General features: G+C 47.5%; 4 protein-coding genes across 4 annotated transcripts; 3 read left to right on the top strand and 1 right to left on the bottom strand.

Annotated features, from left to right (window-relative positions):
- Nucleotides 1–2187: 2187 nt before the first annotated feature.
- On the bottom strand, nt 2188–2599 carry LOC127340022 (small ubiquitin-related modifier 1-like). The gene has a single exon (XM_051365807.2). It carries the CDS (start codon nt 2574–2576, stop codon nt 2190–2192), a length of 387 nt encoding a protein of 128 aa, XP_051221767.1. The 5' UTR covers nt 2577–2599; the 3' UTR covers nt 2188–2189.
- Nucleotides 2600–4868: 2269 nt separating this feature from the next.
- Nucleotides 4869–8605, top strand: LOC127344427 (probable anion transporter 3, chloroplastic). The gene is made up of 8 exons (XM_051370696.1): nt 4869–5339; nt 5852–6078; nt 6220–6583; nt 6683–6727; nt 6811–6957; nt 7465–7602; nt 7709–7742; nt 7826–8605. The coding sequence occupies exons 1-8, from the start codon at nt 4956–4958 to the stop codon at nt 8008–8010; spliced, it is 1524 nt and encodes a 507-aa protein (XP_051226656.1). The 5' UTR covers nt 4869–4955; the 3' UTR covers nt 8011–8605.
- A 3631-nt stretch (nt 8606–12236) lies between these two features.
- LOC127340023 (uncharacterized) lies at nt 12237–13369 on the top strand. Its single transcript, XM_051365808.1, has 2 exons — nt 12237–12726; nt 12798–13369. Exons 1-2 carry the CDS (start codon nt 12237–12239, stop codon nt 13367–13369), a joined length of 1062 nt encoding a protein of 353 aa, XP_051221768.1.
- Nucleotides 13370–16554: 3185 nt separating this feature from the next.
- On the top strand, nt 16555–17750 carry LOC127340024 (F-box protein At3g07870-like). Its single transcript, XM_051365809.2, has one exon. The coding sequence runs from the start codon at nt 16555–16557 to the stop codon at nt 17674–17676; it is 1122 nt and encodes a 373-aa protein (XP_051221769.1). The 3' UTR covers nt 17677–17750.
- The last annotated feature ends 105 nt before the right edge of the window (nt 17751–17855 follow it).

Raw genomic sequence — 17855 nt, 5'->3', positions numbered from 1 at the left:
AATTCAAGGTGAGTTTCCAACAGAAATACAATGTCGGGGCTCCGTCTACTAATAACGTCGAGCAGGTCCCTAATTGCCGCAGCCTTTTTGAGGCCACGACAATTCCAACTTAACAATTTCATTGCTCCCGGACAACCTCCATTCCGGAGGCCGCCGATAATGGGTTTAATAGATCTCCACTTTCACTTGAACCATCTCCCTTCCCTGTCCTCTTTGGCGGCTATACCTTGCCTGGGGTATTTTCCACATTTTGCACATCCATAGTAGGTCCATTATCAAATTTCCCAATTATGTCTGACACCTTGTTCCCCGGACCAGCTAACATCAATGTCCCTTCATTAGTGACATATACATCAAAATTCAGTCGTTTCCTGGGGTTTAAACCCTCTCCCAAATTGGTCTCTACCAAGGTAGATTTTCCAGAATCATCTTGCTTCTCCCACGCTTCATTCTGTTCTCCCATCCTTCCTCTTCCATTCCCCATGGACGGAGCACGCCCTGGAAAGCTACGACCACCTCCTCTTCCTCTACCCAGGCCTCCGCCTCCCACAGCTAGTATAAAGTCACCCCATGCAAACTTCGATTCATCGTGGACTCCATTACCATACTCCTCATGCCAATGTCCAAGGTGGCCGCAGTTGTGGCAAAAGGTCGGCAATTTTTCATACTTAACTTGATACCACTCCTTATGCTTATCTTTGGTCATCGATACAAATCTAGTAAGCTTCTTGTTCACATCAATTCTCACCTGAATCCTTACAAATTCACCCACATATCCAACTGGCAATTTAATTTGGATTTCCTTGATCTCTCCCATGTTTTTACATATACCACGGATAATAGGTTCCTTCAGCAACATATCTGGCAGTTTTAATACCTGGCCCAAACCGTAATTTTGTTCAAGATCATCGATCTAGGGTTTGAGAATCCGTCGTATTCTTCTATCATCACCGCCTGGTTTCGGAATACCCAAGGGCCTTGATTCATCGCTTTATTCCAATCACCAAGACACGTAAATTGGATCGTAAACAAATTGTCTTCAATCTTCCTCCACGTCACATCCTAAGCAGAATTCCACGCCGATCGCATATCTGCAAACAACGCGCTAGGGCTGAAGCCACGGTTCGTGTGAACCTTCGCAATGGCCAGCCACTTCGCCTTTTCATCCGGCTCGTTCACTTCATCCTCCCAGACGAACCCTGCGTCTTCTTCTTCCTCCAGATTGAGCCGCCCTAGCAGATCCTCCACAGAGCTTCGAGAACCCGACGGGGCCTCAGACGGAGTTTCCTTCCCGGGAGCAGCGTGTGGATCTGCAGTCCTAGAACCACCCGTCTCCCCGGCGGGATCCTTCGACGATGCCATGCGTGATGGCAGAGAATTGCAGACTCTCGACGGGGTCACCGTCGGAGGAAAAGAAACCCTAGATATTACACTAGGGGAAAACCCTGGGTGCTGCTTAATTAAGAGAGCAGGCAGGCTGGCAACCAATAATACTCCCAACTTGTAGTGTACCGACACCGATTATCGCAGAGCTAGCAACGCATCATTGAATCTTGATGAGACGAAGCAGCACGTACAGCAGCCCCTGTTGGATCTGGAAATTGATTTTGCTTTCTTATTATGAGCGTGGCCAGTTCTTTAATGGAAATTGATGGATTCCGAAGTTAATTCCTAAACTTATTGGGCCAATAGACCCAGAACAGCCGGATCCAATCGAGACGGAAGGCCCATGTAAGGAGTTTCCTGTTATTAAGTCAAGGATAGATGGATAAAAACCGTAGAAAAGGATAGATGGATAAAAATTACCATTCATACCACACACAATAGACATATCGGTGTTCGAAAAATTAATGGATTGATCAAAGATCTGCCAAATGATTGAAATTCCCACTGTTACATGGACAGACTACAATTGTTCGAAGAATCATCTACCAAACGATTACTGATTACCGAAGCATACCTATTCCTAAGACCAAGTGATCTACATACTAGTGCAATTACCAATGCCAGGCGTCCCACAAAGTACTACAGTAGTTCGATAGATGATAATCATTGTCTAGAAGAAAATCAGATACAGTCAATGGGATGTCAAACTCCCCACAAGTAAAATATTTTTGCAAGAAAGATAATCCTCATCCGTAACACAGAAAACTAAACTTTGCTCATGCGATGCACGGATACCCCCACAGCTAAACCGAAGCACGGCCGGAGCCGCCCAGCTGTGCCATGTTGACGTCGATCGTGGAGCCATCCTCCAGCCCGGCCTCCTCCACCGTCTGAGCGCCCCTGATGAATCTTTCCTCGTTCATGAACACGACGGCTTTCGGGTTGAGTGAGTACTTGCCGCAGTACATGTCGATGATGCGCTGCATCTTCATGTCGCGCTTGGCGCGGAAGAAGACTTCTGGGGCGGTCTGGCTCGTGACCTTGATGTGGATGTGCACGCCGTCCTCTGCCCCCGCCTCGGGCTTCACCGGCTTAAGGATGGCCTCCTCCGCCGCATTCCCGTGTCCAGATCCCGGCGAGGCCCCCGCCTCCTCCTCGAGCCCTGATTCCGGCGGCGGCGACGACGACATCGTCCTCCGCTCGACTTTCGACGATTGGATTGGATCTGCGCTTGTGTTTTGAGTTTTGCGGTGCTTTTGCGATCGTTTCGGCGCTCCTACCCGTTTGCCCAGCTTTTATAGGCTGGGACTGGGATGTGACCGAGCACGAGTCGACTTCTGTTTCTTTGCACGGAACCACACCAATTCCGTTGTTGGTAGACGTCATTGCGTTTATCCTTTTTTTTTTTGCAAGATATGTTTATCGATAATTCGATACTGGAGTACTAGAACTTGAACACACTAGTACTATTGCTACCTAAACAAATAATCAATAGTACTACTCCGTAGTATAATCATTACTACTCTTTCCGTACGCTTTTAATCGACACGATTAACTATGTATATAAGTTGCTCCATATACAACATCCACGCCGATTTAATCCGAACAGAGGAAGTACTACTCTCCAGGTAACATAAGTACTCTCCGGTTTAGTTACTACCATGGTCTGGTTTACTAATCAAAATCAAACTCCACAAAGTTTGACCAGATATAAATATAATAAATAGTAACATCTACGTAAAAAAAATGCTATTACTCCCTCCGTTCATAATTACCCTGCGTCTTAGGTTTAGTCAAAATCAAACTTTACAAAGTTTGACTATAAATATAGAAAAATATTATCTAAAATACAAATTAGTGCCATTAGAATCATCTTGAAATGTATTTTTTTGTATTATGTAAATATGAAATATAGATGTTGATATTTTTTTCTATATCTTTGATCAAATTTTAGAAACTTTGACTTTGACTAAAGCCAAAACGATGGATAAATAAAAATGGATGGAGTAAAACTGGAGGAGGTAGGGCACTCACTCTGATTTTATTTGCTTCACATTCTAGGTTAGAAAAGGTAAAATTTATCTAAAATTTGACCAAATATTTAAGAAAATATTAATATCAACAATATAAAGCATATGTATTCTAATAGGCATAAAATATGTTTTCATATTATATGCTTTTGGCATTATGAGTGTTGATATTAGTTCCTATATTATTGGTTTGACTTTCACTAAACCTAGAACATGAAGTAAATAAAATCGAAGGGAGTTCTAGTGCGCATGTATGCAAGTAAATCTGTCGAAGGAAACTGATGCTATCATCAATAATATTTGTATTTATATTTTTGGAATGTTTTAGCTCTCAAGTTGATTATGACATGTGTTCACTTTAAGCTTAATCTGTAGGGAATCACGAAAACTAGACCTATGTTACAATGTAACGATATCACGGGTCTTCGATCTACCCGTTGAGGCGAAAGGTCATCCACTTCGTGAGTGGCGACCCTGTCCAATGAATCGGACGGTGCAAGCACACACACATCATCATCTTTGACTACAAGACACACCGAAATCTTGAGGAAGATTCTAATGGATGCACCTTTGTAACCGGCTAAGATCATAGTGTTATTCTATATGTAAGTGTTCAAGATATTTGTAAACAAGTTTATGTGGCAACATGAATGGCATATCTTTATGCAAACTATAGTACTATACACATCATTAGTTTTTCAGCCCGTTGATTTCGCCTTATCTACGAATTTAATTAATTTTAACGCAACATCCATCATGCACATTCATTCATTAAGATTAATGAACTTTAATTCATCATACAACCATATAGTGTGGATTAGACTTAGCCTTTCATCTACTATGACCAACTGAGTGTTACATATTCCCGTAAAAACTTCATATTTTATAGCATTATTCCCTTTTATTCAAACAATGAAGTTCTTTAAGAGGATATACTTACATTACCCCTAGGCCCTAGGGGCGCAAAAACCTTTAGCACATGGAAGAGTTGGGGGGGGGGGGGGGGGGGGTGGCAAAGCATTAGTACATAGGGTCGTAAACCCTTTTCTGAAACTGTAACACAAAATCTAACTGTTTTGCGTGGTTCCATGGTTACATTGTAGGATGCCATGATATTAGATCAGGATTCATTCAAACCACGACGTCCTCCCCCAGAATTCCATGCAGCACCATAGCGCCCTATCCAAGAACCATGGCCTCATGAGAGCTTTATGCTAAAAGGGCCAGCTTGTGATTTTTTTTCTTTCAAAACGGGTTATTTTTTGTTTTCATGAAGTTGAAGAAAACGGTCAGATTAGTCCATTTTCGTGTCACTCGTTCCGGCCCGGACAAATGTGGACTCGTATTGTCATGTTGGGCCAGACCGATGTGAATGCCTGACCACGTGAACACATAGGGCCCACTAAAAAAACGTGAGCAAAGAGGGCCTGCAGATCTTACACGTCACTGCACCAATCCACTCTACCTAATTCATCCACTCCGGCTCCGGCCGGCGTCCCTTCACCGCACTCACACTCAGACGGAGGAGAACACAAAACCATGGCCCCTCCCGGCCAACTGCTCCCCTTGACCCGCTCGCTTCTGCCTCCCTTCCTCTCCGCCCGCCGTCGCCCCACCCGCGCCCAACCACCGCCTCCGCCTCCATGGCAGCCGCGCCGCCTCCTGTGCTCTGCTCCTCTCCAGCCGCTCCGGCCTCTGGCCAGGACCCGCCCCGCTTCTGCGTCTCCTGCAGCCTCCGCGGCCGGTGGCGGCGAGGCCCAGGCCGTGGCGGCCGAGTTCATGACCTCTGAGAGGGTGAAGGTGGCAGCGATGCTGGGGCTGGCCCTCGCGCTCTGCAACGCCGACCGCGTCGTCATGTCCGTCGCCATCGTCCCGCTCTCCCAGGCCTACGGCTGGACCCCGTCCTTTGCCGGCGTCGTGCAGGTGCCCAGCTCTTCTTGCTTATGCTTACTGTCGCTTGGCTGCACTGCACTACACTACTGCTCCTCGACTTGCAATTGTGTTTGGTGATACAATGCTCAACTGCGACGATTAGCAATGTGGTGGTCCAGTGCTCAATTGCCAGTACTGTTTAATACTTGAATGGAAATGTGGTGGCATTGCTGGTGATGAAACGCTGGTATAAGAATTAGCAGTACATTTCCCACTAAATCGTTGATTCAGGTGTTTTTTCTTCATCCATACTGTACGTCATGCATAGTTTCCTCATTTGGGAGCTGTAGTATAAGCAATCAGTTTTGCTAATTCTCAGTCGACAAAGTAATATATACCAACTACTCGGATTACATCTGACTGAGCACAGATGTCCGGATGTCTGTTCACCTTAACCAAAATATGGAGTCCCCACTGCCTATACTGTTCTAGCTTTCTACTGACTCTGTGCATCTTCCTTGAATGATATGGTGACGCTGCTGTGTTTTTTACACTCCACACAGTCATCCTTCCTATGGGGATATCTGATATCACCTATAATTGGTGGAGCGCTTGTTGACTACTACGGCGGGAGGCGAGTCATGGCGTATGGTGTGGCCTTATGGTCCTTTGCTACGTTCCTTTCCCCTTGGGCAGCTGGTCGCTCACTTTGGTTGTTCATCTCAACCAGAGTTCTGCTCGGTGTTGCAGAAGGAGTGGCACTGCCATGTATGAACAATATGGTGTTAAGGTATTTCTTTGGATTTCTGTTCCTTTTCTTCACCTGATTAGTCTCCGCGCTTTTACTAGAACATACTTGTATTAGTATTTTTTTGTGCTGCCATGCCCGTCAAGATTTATGCAAATGTTCACATTGGGCCTTTTCTTATAGGTGGTTTCCTCGCACTGAACGATCTAGTGCGGTCGGGATTGCCATGGCTGGTTTTCAGCTTGGAAATACCATTGGCTTACTTCTTTCTCCTATTATCATGTCACGAGCTGGAATATTTGGACCATTTGTCATTTTTGGCTTGTTTGGATTTCTGTGGGTGCTGGTCTGGATATCTGCTATATCAGGAACTCCTGCTGAACATCCTCAAATATCAGCGTATGAACTAGAGTATATAACCAAGGGTCAGAAATTGGTGAAACCTAAAGTTCAAGGTGAAAAACTAAGAAAGGTCCCTCCCTTCAGCAAACTACTTTCTAAATGGCCGACCTGGGCTTTGATTTCTGCAAACGCTATGCATAGCTGGGTAATTCCTATAAACATAACTCTTGCTAATTCATGGTTGTTGTGCCATGTGAAGAATACTGTTTAGGAATAATCCTTGAGGGCTGTGCTGTTTTTTCAGGGCTATTTCGTCATCCTTTCATGGATGCCAGTGTATTTCAAAACAGTAAGTCTTGATTCTGCTTCATGTTCTTGAATAAAGAATTAACTCTCCATGTGTGTTATGTAATATTGCCTTACGGTGATCAGATATTTCATGTCAATCTGAGAGAAGCTGCGTGGTTTAGTGCGATTCCCTGGGTTATGATGGCAGTTTTAGGCTATGTGGCTGGTGTTGTATCAGACAGACTTATCCGAAATGGCACAAGCATTACTTTAACTCGGAAGATTATGCAGGTGCGTTGCTGAAAATTTTCAGGTTTAATAATATAAGTAGAAAGTAATCAGTGTATTTTTAGTTTTTCTATTTTGAGTGCACCTCCACATTCTTACCAAATTTAACATAATTTGTGATATACCGTGCTTTAGTTACCGGCAATTGGTTTCACAAGATAAATCAACAGACTTTAAAATCTGGTAACCATTGCATGTTTCGAATGTAAGGCATGGATCTTTTCAACTCAACTATTAACATAGTTTACCTGTCATGAACAGTAACTTCACTAACCTACCATTTTGTTATTCGGCTTGATTAAAATAAAGCCATACCTTTTTGAATATCCATAACATAATTCTCGGAAAGCCATGGTACAATTCCATGAAAATATGCCAAGTTTTGTGTCACCATCTGTCATTTATTTAATCATTGTTAACTCTTCTAAATCAAAATTATCATCTGAAGTGTAGATATGTGCTGCTGGGACTAGAATCCAAACTTTGACTCTTTGGTATTGCTTCTTGCAGACAATTGGCTTTGTGGGTCCTGGTATTGCCCTTCTTGGCTTAAATGCAGCAAAGAGTCCAGCCATTGCTTCAGCTTGGCTAACAGTCGCTGTCGGTTTGAAGTCCTTTGGTCACTCAGGATTCCTAGTAAATCTTCAGGTGTTTAAACTTCTATACAAAAGTTCAATGTGCAATGTAGCCACTTTTCCCCCAATTTGGTGTTCTCTTTCTTCTCTAACAGAATTCATTGTTAAACTCTTACCAGGAGATCGCACCACAATATGCTGGAGTGCTACATGGTACTAGATATGTTTCCTGTGGTTTTGTTATAGAATTTATTCATAGGAATTACTTTATCTAATCTATGATTGTGTGCTAACAGGAATGTCAAATACGGCTGGAACATTTGCTGCCATTTTAGGAACTATTGGAGCAGGATTCTTTGTTGATCGGATGGGCTCTTTTCGTGGCTTTATAATATTAACATCACTTTTATACTTCAGCAGTGCACTGTTTTGGGATATCTTTGCTACTGGCGAGCGTGTTGATTTTGATGGCACTGGCTAGTGCCAAAGAGGAAATATACATTACATATCCTAGAAGATAACATCATGATTTGATGATTCACTGCAGATTACCATGCCATCATCATCTTGGACAGTACTGGAAAGTTCCATGATCCTATAGATGAACAGTGCAGTTATGGCTCGTCACTGCAATATTGTGTGCTTCAACATATTGGAAGTATGTGGTGAGTTGGTTTATTGTGGAAGAAGAGTATCTGATATGGATAATGAATTTAGCTACTGAGATCATTTGAAGTTTTCTGCTGGGCAAGTCCGAGATATGAATGTCACGAGTCAAGGATACCTGAAGCAGTATCAGAGAATAAGTATCTGTGTAGGAGCCGTACTAGGGGTGGCGAACTGGCAATGGTAGTGGTAGAGAACCTATAATGATTCCCGGTATAGTTGAAGGCTTGATCTGGCATATCTTGTAAAGGCAAGAGTTGCCATTGTTTAAAATTGCTACGAGTAGTTGATGTAATTCCGTTTACTGTTATGATTAGTGGAAAAGTGAGAACAGGAACTTGCAGACATATGGAACGTGCTGAGGGTGTAAAGACCAGAATAAATTCGGTATGAATGGCTTTCTAGAATCATACTCTCTTGGTTTCACGATGTTTGTTAGCTTTTGCTGGAATCGGGCGTTTCATAATGTCTGTCCACCGATGCAAGGGGAAGTATAGTCGTTGCAGCTTTTACACTATCACTGTTAATTGAGATGCGAGAGATGCTGAGTGATCGAAAAGTTCAGTTTCATATATTTTAAGCACATCCAGTTCCCTTGAATATTGCTGCCTCATTGGTCTACGCAAATAGTGTATGTTGGAGAAATGCTCTACAACAGAACTGTGGATTGTACCTTAGGTTTTATTTTGAAACAGAGTAGCGCAGGCGTTCACATACATTGCATCAACGGAAGATTGACCGGTGGATTAGATCTTAACATTGACGAAGTCACCGTAGGGAACTTTCTATTGACGAGAGTTGCCTCAGTAATGGTACATCTAGGCACAATGCATATGGCATTTAGGAACACAAATGTTTAATTCCAGCCACACTTTGCCAAACCAAAGTTTGGCAATTTAGTACTATCTCTATGTATAAAAGGATGTTACAAACTTGTCTAAATTTAGATGTATCTAGAGTTTAGACACTCTCCTTTGATTCACGTGATATAAAAATCATAGGAATAGGAAAAATATAGGATTATCAAAGGAGTCCTTAGTGTATAGATATATCCAAAATTCCAAATTTAGAAAAATCTCTGACATCCTTTTATGAACGGACGGAATATGTGTTTCATTTTTTTTTGGTTATACTTCAGTACTGCCACACTTGATTATCTACATGACCGACTGACATGGAGTAATTTTTTGCTAAGTTTTATCACACTTCTTGACACCTATACTTCCAGTCACACTTGGATTTGGCAAGTTGTGGCGGGGTTCACAAACTTTTTCAGTTTGAAGAGACCAAAGAGGCACATAATTGAAGCAATATTTGAGGGAACTGGATTGGTCTTGCAATAAGAAACGACTGTTTCAATCATCCAATAACATGTTTCACACCACTAATATCAGTGACTGAGAACTTGAAACTGCGGCTACTCCTGGTCTTGGATATCATTGTGAAACGCCGATTCCAAGTCCTGCAGGCAGAATCGTCCGCCACAGCAGAATCGTCACCGAAGCCGGCTAGTGCCAGCCGCTCCCGCCCGTGCAGCTGCACGTCGTACCGGTCATCTTCTTCTCTCGAGAACCCATACGTGCGTGTTCCCGTTCCTGCCGATGGCGACGCCAAGCTTCCCGCGCACCACCATCAGCGTGACGCCCAGTTTCGCGGTCACCGGAAGCGGCCAGGCGTAGAGGCGCTCGTATCCGAGGTCAAACGACACGTACGACCGCCCACTGGGCGAGCCAGTAGGTCGTGCCGTCGACGCTGACGAGGCCACCGCTCCCCAGGCTGCCAATCTTGCGGACGGCGCCTGTCAGCGGCACGTTCCGCCACGAAGCCTCCCCCACCGTGAACACGTGCACCACGTCGAGCCGCCCAGCGACTGGATCCGAGACTGGGTCCAGGTAGCACGGGACGTACACGATCTTGTACCGCCCCGTCACCGGGTGGTAGCCGAAGCTGTACGCCTCGTGCCAGCTCACCAATGGCGCGGGATGCCCCTGCCTGGACGAGGAGTAGCGAGGCAGCGGCGGGACAGCCAGCGTCTCGCCGGTGACCGGGTTGGTCAGAGTGATGGCGCCGCCGGGCTTCCTGTTGTCGCACACGCAGATGAGCCCGTTGCATGAGGCGATCACGCGCATGTCACCGTTACCAGTCCACACCTCTCTGACGCGCCATCATGCAGGTAGGCCGTCGATGACGTACGCGAACGCCGTGGTCGTCTCCATGATCCTGTTCTTGACAGCGACGAGCGTCTTGACGGCGCGGGGCTGCATCTCAGGCATGCGGTTGTCGATCGCGCCGTGCCACAACTGACAGACGAGCCGGACACGTCGACGGGAGCTCGTGGGAAGAGGCTGAAGGATCTCCACCGACGTCTGTGGGGAAGTCATAGTTTGCTGGGTGGTTCGAGCGGGGCGACGCATTTTTTTCTACTTGTTTTTTTTCCTCTTCTCCATTTAAACATATGTCTAAACATTACATATTGGAACATTGTTTTACATAAACTAATACATAATTGGGAATATGGTTTACACAAACTAATACATAGTTTGAATCATGGTTGACACAAATAAAAACATTGTAAAAAAGAAGCCAGTAGTGTTGATTCCGTATGTTTGCTGCCAAGAAAAACACTCTTAGGCACTCCCAATCACCCAAACTGAAAAATCCAGCTGGTGACGGTACCCCTGTTGGTTCTTTCGATGAAGAACAACCATAAACCTTCACTACTGGCTTCAACTGGCCCGTAGCCATATTCGCTGCAAAGAAACAACACTCTAAGTTTTAACTATCGGTGTTCGAGCTAGATTCGCCGGTGTGGTAGTGCCTGCGGCAGGCTGTGTCGTCGAACACCTTGACGATCATCTCGTCGCCCCCCTCGTAGAGGAAGGTGAGCTGGCAGCCGGGCTCGAGCGCGAGGTCGCGGGCGAACTTGTCCCACCCCGTGTGCAGGTACATCTTGCCCTGCCCGTCGAACAAGACCTCGATAGTCCACCAGCAGAAGTTACAACTGGCCTCCAGTAGCTGCAAGTGCGCCGGCTCGACGCCATCGACGAACTCGACGAACTTGTCCGGGAGCCACTTGATGCCGAGTGGGTCGTCGTCGATACGGAGGAGGAACTCGAAGCAGCGGTCCTCCTGCGAAGACAAGGAGAGCGCAGACGATGGCGACCGTGCGCCCCCAGGGCCGAGGCAGGAGCGCCCAGGCCCGCGGCCTCGACCGCCTCGCCGGCCACCAGGACCCGCCATGGACTTCCTCGCGGGTCTGGCTGCGTCGCAGGAAGAGCTAGGCGGCGCTACGGTGGAGTTTGTGGCAGCTAGGGTTTGTGTGGAGGAGTGGATGAGGAAGATGAGCGCGCCCTCTTTATATATGCCGTAGGCGGGCGACGCCCGCGGGACGCGTGGCAATTACTGCGTTGGCGTAGGTGGGCGGCGGCCGCTCGGCAGGCGAGGCATCGTCATTAACGTGGCGCAAACTGCCGAAGAGACGCCTCGACGCCAGCCGTTGGCGCGCCTGAGAAAACGCATCGACGCAGGGTCGCTGCCAGGCGGGCCGAACGAAACGTCCGCCAACGGACGCGAGCGGACACTTTGCGCCCGCAGAGACGCATCCGAGGCACATATTTAAACCAGGTTTGCGTTGCTGCGGACGACCCGGTTACTTTACGTCGCCCCGCTGGAGGTGGTACCAGACATATTTTTCTGACCGGCGGACGCAAACGGTGATAGGGCTGGTACGGCCCCACGGTGATGGCGCTGCCGTTGTACATGCCAGGGTGAATCACGGACGCGCGTGCATGTGCTGATCGCATGTTGGTTCTGTTACCGAAACACTAACGCCTAACCCCAATTCCTCAAACCCAACTGATTTTTCTAGGTCTAGGCAGATATTTCGGGGCAGATTGTTGTGCCATTCCGTGATCTTCGGTGTTTAACTACTGGAAAATAATTCCATGTACAAGGGCTAATAAAATGGAAACAAACCAACAGACGATCCAAATCCAAATAGACACGTACGTCCGGCGATATAAAGGGGCAGCAGATGAGGCGATGACGGCGCCGATGGCTGGTAACAAGAGCTATGACTTCGGCACGGACGTCCTGGTGGATATCCTCATGCGGCTCCCGCCGAGCTCCCGTCGGCGGGCCCGGCTGGTCTGCCGGCACTGGCGTGGCGCCGTGGACAGCCGCACTACGGAGATGCAGCTCCGCCACGTCGCGACGCTCGTCTCGGCCGTGGAGAACACGGGGACGGGGAAGACCACGGCGTCCGGGTACGTCGTCGACGATGACAGCTCGGGATGGCGCGGCATAAAGCTGTGGACGAGTGACGAGGATGTGCACGTGGTGGGCACATGCAACGGCCTCATCTGCTTCTGCAACGACGGGAAGCTCGGCGGCCGCGTCTCCCTGCTCAACCCGATCACCGAAGAGCAGCTGGTCGTCCCGCCGCTGCCGGCGCGCTATCACTACTCGTCCGGATCCGGACAGGGGCAGCCCGCGCCGTCGGTGCGCCGCTGGCATGAGGCGTACAGCTTTGGTTACCACCCGATCACGGGGCGGTACAAGATCGTGCACGTGGATCTGGCGTCGGAGCCGATCGCGGTGCAGGTGTTCACGCTGGGGGAGGCGTCGTGGCGGAACTTGCCGCTGCCGGCCGCGCAATCGGCAGCCTGGGGAGCGGCGGCGTCGTCAGCGTAGACGGCACGACCTACTGGCTGGCGAATGACGGGGACGCCGGGAAGGTGGTGTCGCTGGACCTCGGGGACGAGTGCCTCCACGCCTCGCCCCTTCCGGTGACCACGAAACCTGGCGTCGCGCTGACGGTGGTGCACGGGAGGCTCGGCGTCGCCCTCGACAGGAACGGCAAGACGGACGTGTGGGTGCTCGAGGGAAGGCGATGGAGCCGGCGGTACGAGGTTCAGCTGGACGGACGGCAACGGCTCACGAGCCCGCGCTTCGCCCACGGCAAGTACGTCCTGACGGAGAAGGAGGTGACGGAGCGGTGGCGCCAGGGCTCAGACATCTACGGGCATAGGCTGACCGAGAAGAGGTCGTTGCTGCTGTGCAATGTGTCGCGGAGCAGGGAACCGGCGGTACGCGGCGTCCAGGGATCCATCGACCGGGCGTTCGCCTATGTGCCGACCATGGAGCCGTTAAGCGTTTACGCGAGCCGGCTGTGAATAGCATTTCACAATGCATATCCCAAGACGAGTAGCTGAATTTTTATTATTATTCTGAAAAGACTAGCTCCAGTTTTTTAAGTTCTCGTTCGTTGGTAGTGGTGTGAAAGATGTTGGGTGATTGAAACTGTCATTTTGTTTTGGGTAAGCACAATTTAGATGCCTCAGATATATTGCTCAAATTGTGTGCATCTTTGTTCTCTGCAAACTGAAAGGTTAGACATGTATTGTGATTTCAGATTGATGTACTCCTGTGAAATATATAAAATTCGGATGTTAACTTCACTGGTGTTGTAAAGTGCCGCTTTCAGCCCGTTAATACCAATGAGTGCTTAGTATGTCAAGCTTTCCTGAATATAAAAGCAGAGTCTAGGGTTTGAACTGTTCAGATGATCAAACTCGACAACAGAAGAGAGTAGAACCCTTCGTCGTTGGTGTCCTAATCCATTGCATTAATGAAACTTTCTGTTCAATTAAACTCGACATGCACAAAGCCGCATGGAGTGGGGTTTTTTTTGTGGAGAAGATCATGCTAAAGATGGGATTTGACCAGTAGTGGGTCAAAACTAATAGTGGCATGTGTATGGTTCGGTACCGAGTAAGATCGAATCAATTAATTTGGAAGAAACCAAGATCATTACACCATCTAGGAGACTCTGTCAAGGGATCCTTTATCACCATATCTCTTTATTTTGTGTGTACTAGGGTATCTGGATTGTTAGCTAAAGCGGAGACGCAAGAGGAGCTTGTCACCGTCAAAGTTTGTTGTGACGCCCCGAAAATCTCTAACTTATCATTTGCGAACGACACACTCATACTCATGCAAGCTGATGGGGCAAACGCTGGTTGTGATGCATATTCTAGATGAGTAATGTCTTGTGTCCGGACAATTGGTGAATGTTGCTAAATCGAGGATCTTCTCTTCTTCGGTCCAAATACATAGGTGGAGCAATTTGGGAGGTAATGAGGTGTTACTCAAAGCAATTTTCTATGAACCGAACACACATAGTACATGGCCTCAAAGCAATAGCACACACTATAACATCATATGTGATGTTGGTATTTAAGATTTCTCATAAAATTTGTAGAGGAACCATATCAACGATGTCAAAGTATTGTTGCGGAGATGGTGCTAATCAGAAAATGATGCATTGATTAGTTTGGTGGAAAACTTGTGTGGCAAAAAAAGCAAGGAGAAATGAATTTTCAGGATATCCATTGTTTCAACTTAGCCTTGCTAGCAAAAGAGGCTTGAGATTGATAGCAGAGCCGAATTCATTATGTGGTACAGTTCTTCGAGCTAAGTACTTTCCATCAAGAGATCTTCTAAATTCGAAGATTAAAAGTGGCAGCTAATTTACGTGGCAAAGTATATGGAAAATCATGTAGACTCTTAAGAAGGGCCAATATGGAGAGTGAGACAAAGTACATCTATCAGTATTTTGGGGAAGGTGAGTGGATCCCAAGTAGCCATGCATATGAGTATTAACACCAAGGGACATAACGTGTTGACAAGAGTTAGTGAGCTTATTAACCCCCAAAAGAATTCTTGGGATGGGCAATTGGTCTATCAAACTTTTTGGACAATAGATGCAAGAAGAGTTATGAAAATGCCATTGCCCAATCATGGTATGGATGATTTTGCTTCCTGGAAATTAACAAAGACAAGTACTTTTCAGTAGGTCTGCTTATTTTGTGGAATGGGGAAATAAATTTGGGAATAAGGTCAATCATGGAGATCAACGAAGGAAGAATGATTACCCCGTGTGGGGAAGGATTTGGAAACTCAGATTTTGAAGTAAAGTTATGATCTACATATGGAGAATTATTCAAGAGACTTGGAGGGTGGTACTAGCAAACCGACATGTGAAGGTTAGTGCATAGTGCTCTTTATGTCAATTGGAGACTGAAGATGTGAATCATATGTTATTTGTATGTCCTATAGCAAGGATGGTCTGCAATCTTTTGGGTCTGGAATAAATTATTTAGGCACAACAAATCACACTGGAGTGGGGATGTGTTCAGGTACCCGAGCTTGTTGTTGTGGCGAGCTGAGTGAATGGTAATGTTGCTCGGCAACAAGATCAATCGATGCCATGTGCTTTGATTCAATGGCTACCATTCTCCAAAAGCTAAAGTGAAGATGGGCGTATGGGTGAAGCCGTTGAAGGACTATGTTAAAATCATTGTGGATACTTCATATGATGGTGATCTTCTACGAGCCACAACACGAGCGGGTAATCCGTGACAATTATAATAATTTTGTAGCAACGGGAATTCTAAACTTGAGCATGTCCATGACGCAATGTCAGCGAAGGCGCACGGGATGAAGCAAAGATGATCCTTGCACAATCCATTGGATGCAATCAGATCATACTCGAGTCGGACAACCTTGAAGCGACTAATATCGTGAGGGAGAGAGGCAACTCTCTTAGCATTGTGGCAGCGATTAAAAGATTACTACTATCTAGCTATTGAATTTCCAAAACTTATTTTTAAACATTTTTTACAATGAACGCGAGCTGTGTAGCTTACGTGTTAGCTAGGTTAGCTAGGGGGTGGATGTAGCAACTTTGGCTCAGTAACTCCCAATTTTTTTCATTCCACTTTTGATGGATGATGTAACCTCTATTTCAAATGTATAAAGTGAGTTTAAGTTGTCAAAGAAAATGAAACAACATTGTTCACAACAGGTTTGAGAACTCTGGTAGAAAAGGAAAGTCTTATGGTCGACGGAAGCGATCCTATGGTCGTTCAGAAACTTTTTTTTTTCACAAAACAAATATTTCTACCAAATCATAGAATGCACCCACCATGGAACTATGGAAGCATAATGTCGTTGCATTGCATTAGTGTATATTAAAGGAAACCCAAATAACAAGAAACAAGATCTGCTTCATAATAAAATCCAAGATTAACATCCGGAAATATCATAGAAAAATCAAATCGAAGTAGCTAAAACCGAATCACTTAATTTGTGTTAGTTATACCAGAAAACAAATCGATAGTTAATGCTGAATCCCACGTTAGTAGGAAACAGATCGCTACCAGACGCGAACTACCGAGTAGTAGTAGTAGTAACCATCCCTAAAAGAAAAAGAAACAACGAAACAGACGATCCAAATCCAAACATGTTGCGATCAAAACCGAAACAAAAGCAAGGAGGTGCAGAGCTGACGGCTACAATGTCAGGTGAAAAGACGCATGACTTCGCCACGGACGTCCTGGTGGATATCCTGCTGCGGCTCCCACCGAGCTGTCGGCGGCGGGCACGGCTTGTCTGCCGACACTGGCGCGGCGCCGTCGACGAGCGCACGTCGGAGATGCGGAGCCGCGCCGTGAGGACTCTCATCTCTGTGAAGACCAGGCTGACGGCGTCCGGGTACGTCGTGGACGAACTGTCGGGATGGCGCCTGAAAAATAGGTGGGCTGGTAGCGGCGGCGTGCACGTGGTCGGCACATGCAACGGCCTCATCTGCCTGTGCGACGACGCGAAGCCCGGCGGCGCCGTCACTCTGGTCAACCCAGTGACCGGCGAGGGGCTGGTCGTCCCGCCGCTGCCGCGCCACCGCTCGTCCAGACGGGAAAGCTGGCACGAGGCGTACAGCTTCGGGTACCACCCGTTGACGGGGCGGTACAAGATCGTGCACGTCCCGGGCTACCTGGAACCTGCAGCAACCTCGGACTCGATCGACGAGGTGCAGGTGTTCACGCTGGGGGAGGCGTCGTGGCGGAGCGTGCCGTTGCCGGCCGCCGTCCGCGCGATCGGCTGCCTGGGGAGCGGCAGCGTCGTGAGCGTGGACGGCACGACCTACTGGCTCGGGATGGGCGGGATCGACGGGAAGGCCGCCGTGTCGTTCGACCTCGGGGACGAGCGCCTCTACGCGACGCCGCTTCCGGTGAAGGCGAAACCGGGCGTGACGCTGACGGTGGTGCGCGGGAGGCTCGGCGTCGCCCTCGACAGGGATGGCAGGACGGTGGTATGGGTTCTCCAGGAAGGGAGATGGAGACGCCGGTACATCCTTCGGCTGGGCGGATCGCAGCGGCTCGTGAGCCCGCAGTTCGCCCACGGCAAGTACGTCCTGACGGCGGTTACCAGGGAGAAGTGGAAGCCGTGGCGCAAGGAGTCAGTCTTGTACGGGCATGAGCTAGGCGAGAGGAGGTCGTTCAATGTGTTGCAGAGCAAGGAACCGGCGGTATGCAACGTCGAGGGCTACATCCACCGGACGTTCGCATACGTCGAGACCAGGGAGCCGTTGAGAGTTTACGAGACGGAGCGTTTGACAACGCGTAGCCAGGACAAGTAGCTGCAGTTTTAAAGTTCTCGATCACCGATATTACTATACTGCGAGCAGTTTTTAAGTTCTCATTTGGATCCAGTTCCCTCAGATACTCCTAATATATTGTGTGCCCATTTGGTCTCTGCAAATGGAGAGGTCAGACAAATATATAGATTTCAGATTGATGCTTATAAAATCCGGATGTT

Source organism: Lolium perenne, chromosome 3 (genome assembly GCF_019359855.2).
Source record: "Lolium perenne isolate Kyuss_39 chromosome 3, Kyuss_2.0, whole genome shotgun sequence".
NCBI classification, from domain to species: Eukaryota; Viridiplantae; Streptophyta; class Magnoliopsida; order Poales; family Poaceae; genus Lolium; species Lolium perenne.
This window is presented reverse-complemented; position numbering and strand designations above follow the sequence as displayed.

What these genes read in the sequence shown, in the direction of transcription:
- LOC127344427 (XM_051370696.1), top strand. Translation starts at nt 4,956, where the DNA reads ATGGCCCCTCCCGGCCAACTGCTCCCCTTGACCCGCTCGCTTCTGCCT. An exon ending in CCTTTGCCGGCGTCGTGCAG is followed by an intron (nt 5,340 to 5,851) that starts GTGCCCAGCTCT and finishes CACTCCACACAG; the next exon opens with TCATCCTTCCTATGGGGATA. An exon ending in CAAACGCTATGCATAGCTGG is followed by an intron (nt 6,584 to 6,682) that starts GTAATTCCTATA and finishes CTGTTTTTTCAG; the next exon opens with GGCTATTTCGTCATCCTTTC.
- LOC127340024 (XM_051365809.2), top strand. Translation starts at nt 16,555, where the DNA reads ATGTCAGGTGAAAAGACGCATGACTTCGCCACGGACGTCCTGGTGGAT.
- LOC127340022 (XM_051365807.2), bottom strand. Translation starts at nt 2,576, where the DNA reads ATGTCGTCGTCGCCGCCGCCGGAATCAGGGCTCGAGGAGGAGGCGGGG.
- LOC127340023 (XM_051365808.1), top strand. Translation starts at nt 12,237, where the DNA reads ATGACGGCGCCGATGGCTGGTAACAAGAGCTATGACTTCGGCACGGAC. An exon ending in GCATGAGGCGTACAGCTTTG is followed by an intron (nt 12,727 to 12,797) that starts GTTACCACCCGA and finishes ATCGCGGTGCAG; the next exon opens with GTGTTCACGCTGGGGGAGGC.